At 43.4% G+C, this 12,692-nt stretch overlaps 1 protein-coding gene across 5 annotated transcripts in view; it reads right to left on the reverse strand.

Moving 5' to 3' along the window:
* The window catches only part of cdk14 (cyclin dependent kinase 14), a 233,986-nt gene that overhangs the window by 108,414 nt on the left and 112,880 nt on the right, over window positions 1-12,692 (reverse strand). For all 5 annotated transcript variants that reach the window (XM_026184457.2, XM_026184458.2, XM_026184459.2 and 2 more), the window contains one exon: window positions 1,743-1,863. In XM_026184457.2, the coding sequence (XP_026040242.1) occupies window positions 1,743-1,863 (121 nt within the window). The remainder of the gene's footprint in view (window positions 1-1,742; window positions 1,864-12,692) is intronic.

A 12,692-nucleotide genomic window follows, 5' to 3' on the forward strand; every position in this document is an offset into this window, starting at 1 on the left:
ATTAAACTATAGTGTATCAATACTTTGCTTTACTTTCAAACACTGGAAGATTTCTGTGTTTTTTAAGATAAACGGATAAACAAACATCACGAGCAGCCTTGTCCTCTCAGATGGAGCTGGCTTGTAGTGCACCATGAGATAACTAAACCACGGTCACAGTTGACTGATCCATTCGTCGACTCTGATTGACAGGTCCATGCATGTGTGTGTGTGTGTGTGTGTGTGTGTGTGTGAAAGAGAGACAGAGAGAACTGCTGCTCTGTGAAGTGCTTAGGAGCTAAGGAAGGTAACAATAGAGCCATTCCTCGCCCGCTCTTCATCACATCCTCACTCCTCACAGCCTCTCAGCTACAGCAACTCATGATGGATGCTTCTTCTGGCAGGAAGACAGATCTGGACAACCTTTTGGTCCTTCAAGGAGTGGTTCTTCACGGATGACTGCTTTCTAAGTGACCGGAGGTGAGTGTATGCGAGCGTGGCACAGAGTGAGTCTCATTGGAATAGAAGACCCAGTGGATTTGCCCACCTTCAAACGCCCTTGAAACTGACACACTAGCGCGCTATCTTTCGGACCCCTACACTCTGGCTGCTCTTTAATTGGACGCTGCAAAACAGGGTTCTTGGGATTTCCCTGCTGACTGTGTGTCCAGACAGAGGGGGTCACCGTGGCTCACCTAAGACCAGGTCCACAATGGGACAGCCTACAGCTCTCTTATTCCTCACATTCCAACATGCAACATGCTTTTTCACCCCTAAAACCGAGTGCAGACATTATGTACAGAAATGTTGTCATATTCCTCAAAAATAACCCATTAAAATAACATTAATGATGCTAAGCTGACTTATACTTGCTGGTAACTCTGAGAAGCAGTTGGGCTTTTGTGAGAGTAGGTGTTATAATCTAGGGCATAAGTAAAAGTAAAACAAAGCCTTTTCCCTAAAGAAAAAATGCAAATGTCAACTGTACATTGAAGGGCCTGTATCATCTGAGTTTTTTCAAAGCAGCAGTCTCTGGGGCTGAAAAACGAAGCCAAATGTGTCATCAGCAACAAAATAAAGACGTTTACAGTCTGGCCCAAAATGGTTCTGCTCATTACAACGATAGAAAAAGTCGATTTAAATGAAAGAAGAATAACTGGACTTGGTTCTTGAAACCACAGCAACCATTGATGCAAGTTTATGTCAGTTTTGCATTTGATTCATATTTCACATCCAAAAGGACGGACGTCTTTAAAAAGTAACTGACAAATTACAAACTGGTAGCTACCATCAAACGTGCTGACATTCTGTACCTTAGTTAAACAAGGCAGTTCAAACCATCTTTAACAAAGACTGAAGAGAAAGTCGAGAAAAAAAACTGCTGCAGAAAATATTTCAGCCCTGCTACAGTTTTTCTCACTGTGGGATAGCGAGTCTGCTCAGGCTCGAGACATGAAGAGTTCGATTATTACATTTCAGTTGCTTCATTCACATCTGCAGCAGTTCTGTCAGTGTATAAAGTAAATGTGTGTGTCTCACCAGCAACTGATCCAAACTGGGAGTGTGGATGCTGGGTAGTCATGAAAACAAAACTGCACTGAAGGGAGCATGGCCTCGGGTTAGGATAAGCCACCAGTAAGAGTGTTTTAATTGGTTTTTGTCTGCTTCATGAATTGGGTTCCCTGATCTATATCTTGAAGGTTTCTATGTGAATAAATCACGGATAAATTACACACACGGGGTTAGATGCTAGGAGTACCCACCACATGTCCAGGCAGGTGGAGTAGTCTGTGGATCCCAGCAGGACATCTGGAGGCCGGTACCACAGGGTCACCACCTCGTTGGAGTAGGTATGGCTGGGGACCGACTTGGCCCTGGCCAGGCCTGGGGGGGAAGCAACAAAACAAGTCAGTCTGAGAAAGCATTATCATTGAGTGACCTTCAGCAAAACAAAGCATACAGCTGGAGCCAGCAGTCACACTCCCTGCAGCTGCTGACATGTGTTATACAGACAGGAAGATATAGAGTTTGCAATAAAAGTCAAGATTTCAAGGTCCTGTGTGGAGAAAGATCGTCATCAAACCAACTTAAACAAGAGAAGTAAGAAAATGAAAGATTAGAGAATGAGTTTTCAACATGTGACCATAGGACAACAATTTGGTAAACAGGAAGTAATAAGAGGAATTTTACACCACCAGTAGTACGTTGGACCTGAATGTGCAGATGAATATCACTACATTAATTACAAGCAGTGGCTTTTTTTCATTCCTTGATGGACTTACTGGTCCACAGTCAAACAGGACACCGTGCCCCATCCAAATGAAACAACTGCTCAGGAACTTGACAAAGAGCCTCCAAACCCTCAAAGTCCAAGTCAAGATTGATATAGGACACTGATCAGGATGCACCAGACGTCCAATCGATCACTAAAGCGCCGTCACAAAACCCACAGGACCATTTTTTACCAACAAATGTTGAGGCAATATTTTAGAGAGAAGAACTTAATTGTAGATCATTAATGTTTAATGTTTCCCTAATGAAGATCTTGAAGGCTGAAACATTGCCTCATTAAAATCTTGTGAGCTTCCAATTCCCTTTGCTTCCTGTAGACTCACTGAAGCCATCATACAAACAGCTCCTCTTGTCAGACCTGTCTCTACTCTGACTTCTGTACATTCAGCTGTGACAAACCCCAGATTGCCTTTTCAAATAGAAATTATGATGGAAGACCTTTGACGTTTCACCAAGAAACATGAATATCAGTCATATGAACTCTTTTGTCCTGTGAATCACACATGATCGTGTACGTTTGGCACCAGGCTATGGTTAAACATGAAAAGTACTACATTTTAAAAAAGGGGATTTAGGAATAGATGCGCAAGCTTCTCCAGTTTAGGTCAAAGGTCCCTTTCTAACATTTATCTATGCAGCGACACAAACCCAGTCCTCACATGGCGGCTAATGCTAGAGTGCAGATGCAGTGAGCTTTAATGAGGCTGATGGCATTACCTCTTTGTCTCATCCCAAGTGGTCTGAGAGCTTAATTAAAGCATTTAGCTTAGTAAAATAAAGGACTTCCTGCCCTGCTGTTAGTCCCCTGTGTGTGGGAGGAAGCGGGGCAGAGGGGCGAGTAAATGAGAGCAGGAAGGGGGGTATTTAACATTTCCTTGTGTCAGAACACCCACAGGAGAAAGGAGTTTCAGCTGACATTCATCGTGGCCAAGCTCTATAATTTCCACACACTGATCTAACACAGGATAGACAGCATCGGGCTGCTCACACTGAGAGGCTATCATATCCACTGCAGGAATCCTGCGTATGTGTGTACGTGGGGGGCGGCGTCGTGGAGGCGTGAATCGAGATAATATCTACTCATCGTAAGAGAAGGTGCAGTAGTAGGAGGATGACCTGTTTGTAACGCGGAGCAGGAACAAAAGAAAACCCAACTGTTTGGTTTCCTACAGTTCCCAGCATGCCTGTCATCAATCTGAAACAAAACAACATGGGGTAAACCCGGTGCTGGTTCTGTATGGGTTAAGTAATGCAGCTGCAGCTGTACAGAAGCTTTGTCAGCATTATTGGGAAACTTTGATCTGTGACAGCTGTTTTCTTGCAGGGCACCTTCTGTTCTTATAGATTAATGAAGCTATCACAAAACTGCAGTTCTTCTTATGGCCACCTGAGGCTGGCTACAGACATGAGTGGACTGTTTAAATGCCCAACTTTACAAACAAACATGTTTCAAGCCTGGCTGGCGTCTGATGGTCAGATATGCTGCTTTGCCTGTGTTTCACCTCCCACTGTGTGACCTCGTCTGGGAGGCACTGGGTAGCTCTGGGTATGGGAGTAGTGTAGCTGAATGGTGTAGTGATAACACTACTGTCTTTGGCCTGACCAGGCTATGCATCCAGTCAGGGTCTCCAGGCTAGCCTATACTAACCACATACCAACGGGAAGCAGGCAACTGGAACACGGAGTGAGTTTAAATCAGGTAGAAGTCTTTTTCAATCGTGTAGGAGGAGGTGAGCCACTTTTCCCTGATGTCTTGCGGGTGAGAAAGTTGCGTTAACCAAACCCCTCTCTGTGTGGATTGTGCAGCGAGACGTGGAATGGCAGCAAAGCATCGCTAAGCACCAGAGAAACGACCTCCTGCAGATGAGCAAACATGCCACGTATCGCCTTCCACTATCCACATAGCGATTATATGTCGCTGTGCTGTCTGGAGCTGCTCTTTGCTTGAATCAGGACAGGATTCAACACCTCGATTCACCATCATTAGTTTGTTTTCACACAAATGATTTTATTCTAGCTCCCCCACGGACTCGCACACTGATTTTCAGCTTTGCAACATCATCACGACTCAAGCGCAATGATCAATTAGGCAGAATACACCAAATAAACTTAATTCAATCCCAGCAACGAGATTGTGTAATGAGCAAGATCCTAATCAGCTGTTCCTCCTCCGTCTCACTTCTCACTAACAGAATTCGGTGCAGTTTTCCACCCACAGACACTTTGGAGGCGACCAGAATGTTTCATCACTTGCTCACTCACTTGCATGGGCAATAATTCAATAGTGATTTTTACAATGTTAACAGCCTCACAGTCATCCATGTGTCTGCAGATACATTTTAGTTCTCTTGATCGTGACCACAGTGTATATGAAGAATCTTCCTTTGTGACAGAGCGATATCCCACAATCTAAAGCAGTTCGGTTGCTGTTTTCGGACTGTTCTGACATCTTGAGCAACACCTGACCTTCCCCTTTAAAACCCCATGAATCTCATTGCAGTGGAGCACTTCAGAGCCCTGACCTGGGATATCAAACACACATACGCACATGGACCTTCAGCCACCTTCATCTTCAGTCATGCCACAGCTGACCTGCTAGCCTGTCCAGGCGGTGACCTGGATGAAGGTCAGCGGTGAATTATACATCACTACCTCACACAACACTAGGGGTCATCAAACATATGGTAGAAGAGCTGGGCTGGAAACTGGGAGAGAAAACAGAATAAACAAGCAAGCCAGGGAAGGATTAAAATAGTCTCTGTCCCCGGGGGGTAATCAGCCCACTGTTTCACCTTTTGAAGTTCACTTGAATTTTAAAGGCGGTTTGTAGCTTCCGCCTGCTTCTCCTCCTCCAACTCCTTTAAAATTCAGCAGATTAAAAGATTTACGACATGCTGCCAGCAGCTACTTCAAATACTGGCAGAGATAATTCCACTGAGGAAAAGACAAACAGCAAAATGCAGCGTTTGTTGCTAATTTAAATGTAGACATCCTGCCGTCAGACTGCAGACACACATATAACACAGGTCTACTCAATGAATGTTTAACCTACTCTGAACCCATTCATATAAAGCTGTCATCCTGCTTCTCATCACAAGCAGAGCCTCCTCTCTCCCGTGTAGTTGTAATGCAGTGCGCACAGTCGTTTGAACAGAAGCCTGCAGTTTGTCCTGTGTCCACTTCAAGCTTGGCTCCGTGTTAAAATGCCCAACTTCCACCATGGAGTTCTGATCCTGAGCATCCTGATATCTGTCTGCTAAACTTCAGAGTCACTGACCTGCATGTCGCAAATTTGTTACTGTTGGTGGAGACTTTTGAAACACTTTTAAAGGAATTATCTGACAGATACTATGATCTTCCGTTTCTGCGTGTTGTATATTTGCAGCAAGCTACCGAACTGTGCGGTCTGAGCAAACCCTCATTGGTTAAGATTTTGGTAGGATAATGGGAACGAGGTGCCAGGATTTACTGAATAGAATAGAATAAAATGCCTTTATTGTCACTATACAGATGTACAATGAGATACAGAGCATCTCCTGCTCAGTGCACATATCTAGACATCAGTTCTGCAGCACTTTGAAGCACTATTGAAACATGTGCAAACACACATGGAAGTACAATATATAAAGGCAATAGTTGGTGAGAGTACCTTTAACATAGCATGAACTCTTTTAGACAAGCTTTCTTGGAATTTCTTTAAGTAGTCTTCAGGAATACGTCTCCAGGACACACTTCTTCAACAAGGTTGCGGTTCAGGCTCTGGGAAGCTCGATCGAATGATAGAATTGCATTGTGTCCTTTTTTATCCAGGTATCCTTTTGCTGCACTGATCGTGTGTTTGGGATCATTGAAGTTGTCAAACACTTTCCAGATGGTATATCAAAGAGCATTAAAATCTGATGGTGCTTTTTAATGATCATAGTTCCATCAATTTTGACAAGACTACCAACACCACTGGTTGAACTGCAGCCTTAAACCATGGCACACACTCTGTCATGGTCCGTGGTCCTGTGTGTGGAATGTGTGATGCGCGGGTAGCCACACCCCCAGGCTGGGCCATCACCGGCACACCTGCTCTCCATCGGGGTGATTACCTGAAGAGCTACTTAACCCACCGCTGACGGATGCTCCACGCCAGTCTGTTAATCACCTCTCTGTGATAACTAGACTCCTGCGAAAGCGTTGCGTTCATATCTTGTTGGAGCTGTGTTAAATCTGCCTACTTGTGTCTAGGTTTCGATCCGGCGTTCAGCGTCTGCCACCTGCCTGTCCTCCTGCTCAATTGGATCACCCGGTACATCATCTGGCCCATCCACTACCTCCACGGATTTCCTTCTCACGGACTTCCCTCCCGAGCTCCCACGGTCCCGCTCTAATCGTAAGCCAACTGGTCTAACTCAATTTTAATGTGTTTCCTCCGCTTCCCGGCTCCCTAGTAATCTTCTCCCTTTTCTGTTGCAGCCTCCCACGGTCCCGATTCCGGCTTCCTCGCGTCATTGTTTCCCCGGGTTTTTTAGTTCTTCGTTTTGCTCCTTTGGTTTTCCCGGGTCGCCTTTTGTTGTTATAATAAAGTGTCATTTTCTGCTAGCGCTTGAGTCTGCGTTTGGATCCTTTTGTGCACGCGGGCCGCGACGCATGACACACTCACTGTTGTACCTCCTGACTTCTTCCATGCATAATAACAATTTGAACTAAAAATCTGGATTCAACCTGCTGCCAATGATTTTCATTCCAGTTCTTGTGTAAACTGGCCTACCTCATCTCCCTGTGTCCCTTCCTCAAGAACGCCTCTTGATAACAACCTTTACACTGACAATTTCTAATGAGGATTCATTGAACCTCGTGACTATATGGATTACCGAAGGGCCAGATGAATCTCTCGGGTCTTGTGTCAGGTCTTTGCTGGATTTTTTCCTTAATTCTTAAAGACATGACCTTGAGTTACTCTTCGCCTGCCACTTCCAGTTTCCTAAGATATGTCAAGTTTTCAGCTAGTAGTCCTTTAGGAATCACCTTGTTGGTGTAAAAACTTTAGTTTGTGCCTGTCAAACTGTGTTATGTTGCTATAGATTCAATTAAAGATATGTGAATAAATTATGTATTTTTGTCATTGGCTGATAAAATTAGCTCTTTGCTAAGTTGTCAGTTATGTGAGGATGCCACACAGAGCCTACGTTAAACTTTAATGGGCTGGAGATTCCTCTAGAAGTGGTCAGATACAAGAACTGGGCTGATAATGAGGGAAGAAGCAGCCAGTATCCAAAGGAATACTTTGACAGACCTCCAGAAATCCTGGAGAACCACTGCTCCACTTTCACTTGCTGCTCTAAGGCAGCTCCTTGAAAGCAGAGCAGAGCTCCTGTGAACAGCACTGCAGTCACGTTTTATAAGGTAAGCGGACATATTAGGAAATCCACCCTCCCGAAAATGACATTCTTTTATGTACTTCACTTAATAATTCTTTAAACATATACACTTTATTGGAAGGATTTGATATCACGAATGGTTTTACAGAAAACTCTGTGCCTCTGTTAGATCCCTAATTCTTTTATGTTCATGTGTGCGCCTGCACCACCTGCCATCATATCAGTTCATTTCCCAACACAAAGTGGACTGTAATGAGTCTCTGCATGGTAGCTGCCTACATGAAACCAGTCCGGTCATTACCAATGCAAAAATTCAGTTTGGTTTCAGGTTTGGATTGAAAAGCACACAAACACCAGTCATTTGGATTCATCTATCAGACTTCAAAGGACCATCTGCAACCTTCAAAAACCCACGACCAAGTGAAACACACAAAAACGCACACACTGATCCTGGTGCTGTGGCGAGGCGCTGGGTGGAACAGCTCACTGGGGAGAGGCAAACAGTCTGCTCGGGATGCCTGCGACATTCCTCCAGCTCCATTGTCACATTGCTTCACTCCTCACACGTCATTATCTCGGCAGCTGTTACTGCACAGCACTCCCCAGAAAATAAACACACACAATCAGCAGACATTAGCTAGCTACCACAGCAGTCAGAAAAACATACTAATGTAATGTTCAGTTTAGTGCAGCCCAGCACACTGGGCTTGTAAGAAGCTATTCATGACCTTGAGTTGTAGAATGGAGATGGCACTGCGTTTCTCTGGGCTATAGTTTAACGAAAAAGCATGAAGATCTTGCATGTTGAACACTTTTTATATACAAAAGTTCTATTTAGATAAAAATGAGAAACACAGGTTCTCCAACAAAGTAGCAGCAATGTGAAAAAAATCAGGCCACTCTTTCTGCGGTACCCCTGAGCCAGGAATTCGGACAGGAAGCTGCCTAAAAGCATACTAGTGATCAGGAGGTCATTGCATTGGAAGCAGACCCTGGAGCAGACCCCCGCCAAAAAAACAAACCCAAAGACACCAGGGTGATTAAATATCCCATCTGGCCTTGGAATAACTCCATAGGAGATGCTGGAGGAGGTGGGATGTCTTTGCTTAGATTGTAATCTTTGTCTTGCCTTTAATTTCAGGTTCATGAAATGTTGTGTCTTTAACTATCAACACACCTTTGTTGTACCTCAGAGTGAAGTTGATCTTATATGGTAGCTTCAAGTATAACTCAACAACACTTTTCCATAGTTCTGCCTGTCATTTGCATAATTTATATCCAGCTAAGAATGACTGGATTTAAGATCCAGTCCATTTGAATAATGCTGATATGTCAACAATCCTTTATTAACTCAGAAAGTAAAACACAGGCTGACTGAGGGCCTGGCTCTGGGCACATCGGCCCATTCACCAGAATAGTGAGTGTGCACCACAGTGCTGCAAAGGTAAATGCAGACATCAGCATATTTAGAAGCCTGATACTAACTTGCTGATGCCTAGCAAGTATCATCTTGGTTTTGTCAGGAACGCATTAGTCAAAAAAAAGTGATATGGATGGCAGGACTGTGTTCTGGGACCTCGTCTTCCTTCTGTGTGCAAATGTGGCACAGCTGACAGCATGCACATATACGCCCTTCTGTGTACATGGAGCTGCTAAATTATCAGAGTGGGAATCAGGGAAAATGGACACAACATTTTAAGTGAAGCATTACACAACATGGATGTGCTGGGGAGAAAATATATTGCAAACTGGCTTGGAGCAGGACATCAGCTGAGCCATCAGGTGACGTTCCCTGGAATTCAGATCAGTTGGTCTGTCTGAGTTTGACTCTTGCTTAGGGATGGGTATCGAAACCTGGTTCTTGTTGAGAACCGGTTCCCACTGTTTCAATTCCTTGGAATCGTTTGCCATTTTTGCAAACGATTCCCTTATCGATTCCAGTCGCCCCGAATGACGTCACCACGTTGCGGAGCGTCATTTACCTGGCAGGAAACACGGCGCGTAAGCGGCTCAAACGCTCAAAAGTTTGGTTATACTTTATGAGAACGGATGACAACAGGGCAACGTGCAATACTTGCAAAGTAGAGATTTCATTTAAGGGAGGAAACACTACGAATATGCTCACAAAACACGCGATGACCTTAAATGAATGTCGTGTTTTTAATTCCGCTCCGGACTCGTGAATCTCAACCCAGCAGCAGCGGTAACGTTTGCACGTCCTCTCCCGTTAATGCGGCAGGTAAATAATCAACTAACAGTGCATATTATGTTAGCGCGATCTGTCTTATTACAAACCTGCCATTACTGTGCATTTAGTGACCATGATGAGACAGAGTCTGGCTCAGATGCTGGCAGTTCTCGCTGCAGTCTGCCGGTAGCGTCTCCTTTCAGGCCAGGATAGACGAATGTCACCAAGCAGTGACTCAGTTTGTGGTCAAAGGCTTGCACCCGTTTGCCACAGCAGATGATTTTCAGTAAGTGAATGTGTTTAATTGTAGGCAGGGACATTACTGGATATTCTTGTGTAATTGCTACAGAATAATTGATGTTATACTTTGTTATTGCTACAGAAGAATATTTATTTTATTATTTTACATTTACAATATTTTTTCCTGGGGACCCTGTGACACCCCATTGAAGAGCCGTAGGCTGGATCTCTTAAGATCTCACTGTTGGGTTTGTAAGGCCATGTTACTCCTAAATTTCTATCTTATTCAAAGAGAAGATATAAAACAAAGTTCTAAGCTAATCGACCTTAGTGTTCTCCTTTTTTAAAAAGAATCGATAAAGAATCGAATCGTTAAACAGAATCGAAAATGGAATCGGAATCGTGAAAATCTTATCAATACCCATCCCTACTCTTGCTGAACTAACTACAGTAGTAGCCATTAGTGAACCAACATTCCACTCAAACTGTAATTGTTTACTTCTCTGTGACACTTTATGTAAGTCAGACCGTCAGCATAGTATTCAGGAAAAACTGCCTGAGAAAAATATTTCTTTAAAACCTGATCTGTGCAAATGTTGCTGATATTTTTCAGTCTGGATGAAAATCAATCACAAAAAACAATCCACGGACAGACAGACATGGCCACTTTCAAACGCTGCTACTGCTGCAGTGTTCCCATGTCTTCAAAGAGCCAGGGACATGCAACAACCCCACAACCAGGTTCAAAACTCCAAATGCACACTCAGCCAAACTCCCATGGAAAAAAAATCTGTGAGGGTGATCATTTCACGTGTAAATAAATCTCTAACTGCTACCAGTGGTCCAGCGTGTCCATGGATGCCTGCAGCATATGGCAGTGCTTCAGTGTTTGAGCACAAACATGAAAAAGTCTCTCAGCGGGTTCTGGCCAACTGTGGACACGAGGCTGTGAAGCAGGTGGGCTGTGAGCAACGCTCATCTACTGTTTCACTTGTTCCTATAATTAGAGGTCCGTCCTCAGAAGGTTTTCTCAAGTCTGAAGCTGTTCTGTGTGTGAGCCAGCACGTGACCCCATTGATATATTGCTACTATAACTTCAGAGCTCTGAAGCGTCAAACTCAATGTGGGCGTAGTGTATATAAAAAATTCCAATATACAAACACAGTGTGGCACCGTTCCAATTTATCTGAATGAACTGCATCAGTTAAAATTTGCCAAAAACTGCAATTTCTCTAATCACCACTTGAGGCTGGAAAACTAAAATGAATCTCCATAAACTCCAATGTTAAAGTGTTCGCTTTTAACCATGAAAAATATATATTCTCAAAAGAAAACCCCAATTTTTCCAGTTATTTATTGCAATTCAAGTTGTTCAAGTCCAATGAAGAGCTTGTCATGGTGTAAAGGTAAGTGGTGAACTGCCAGGTAGGTTATCCAAAACTGAAAAATAATGTATATTTCAGAATCATACAAAAAGGCCTTTTTCAGGAAACACAAAATGGGATAACCATTTAAAGCAGTTCTGCAGCAGTGGAGGTTGATCGAGCCTTGAAAGCTGGTGCTACTAATTCCTACAGGTGTTCCAACTTTTTTCTGGATAAAGTCAAGGTGTCAGTCAGTACAGTTTGCTTCACCATCACAAGGCCCTCGGGAACTGGGACAAACTCGCCATTAAACTACTGAAGACTCGAAGAAGGTATTATGGACTGATGAATGATAATCAAAATAACGCATCTTTGTATGCCGTCGAGTAGGCGAAAGGATGGTTCCACAGTGTGTGGCATCAAATATGTGTGATGGTCTAGGGTCGGTGACTGAGAGGCTCCCTGAACCAAAACAGCTACCACGGCATTCTGCAGCACAGGTTCTGCACCTGGTTGGTCAGAGCTTCATCCTACAGCAGGATAATGATCCAAAACATAAGTCCAAGCTCTGCCAGAACTACCTCAGGAAAAAAGAACGAGATGATGAGCTTGAAAACATGGAGTGTCCAGCACATTCTCCAGACCCCATCGAGCTGGTTTGGGATGAACTGAACAGAAGAGGTTCAGTCAATCCCAGAGATGAACTGGTCCACAGGTCCAGCAAAGCAATTTACAAGTGCCACACATTTGTGGGAACTTCAGCAACAGATATGGGAAGAGCTTTCTGAAGAATATTTGATTTCTAATCTCAGCTGTTATATCTGCCAAAGGCGTGTCCTTTGTTGAGTCAAACGTTTAGAATACATTTCAGTCTGTAAATTGATTCCATGTTTTTATTTTTAACTCCATTTGGTTTTGTGTTCTATGCTTTCATTTCAGAGACATTAAACTCTCTGAAATGAGACATTAAACTGCATCATTTTCAACAAAAAACAGGAAAAATCTTGGACCGGTAGTGTTTATTTTATAGTGTGGCTTTCTATTGCTAATTTCCCCCTTCATAACAACTGTAAATGGTTTGAGCTGTACATGTTTATACATAGAACATGCTAAACAAATCTGCTAGCATCAGCTGTGAACCTATACTCAACATCTTTTAAAGTTTATGCCAAAGAGCCCATCCTATTATGTTCCTTGTGTAACACATACATTAAAGAAATGAAAAAAAAAACAATCCCAGAATATCGTCTGAAGATGAAAAGG

Source organism: Astatotilapia calliptera, chromosome 11 (genome assembly GCF_964374335.1).
Source record: "Astatotilapia calliptera chromosome 11, fAstCal68.1, whole genome shotgun sequence".
NCBI lineage: Eukaryota > Metazoa > Chordata > Actinopteri > Cichliformes > Cichlidae > Astatotilapia > Astatotilapia calliptera.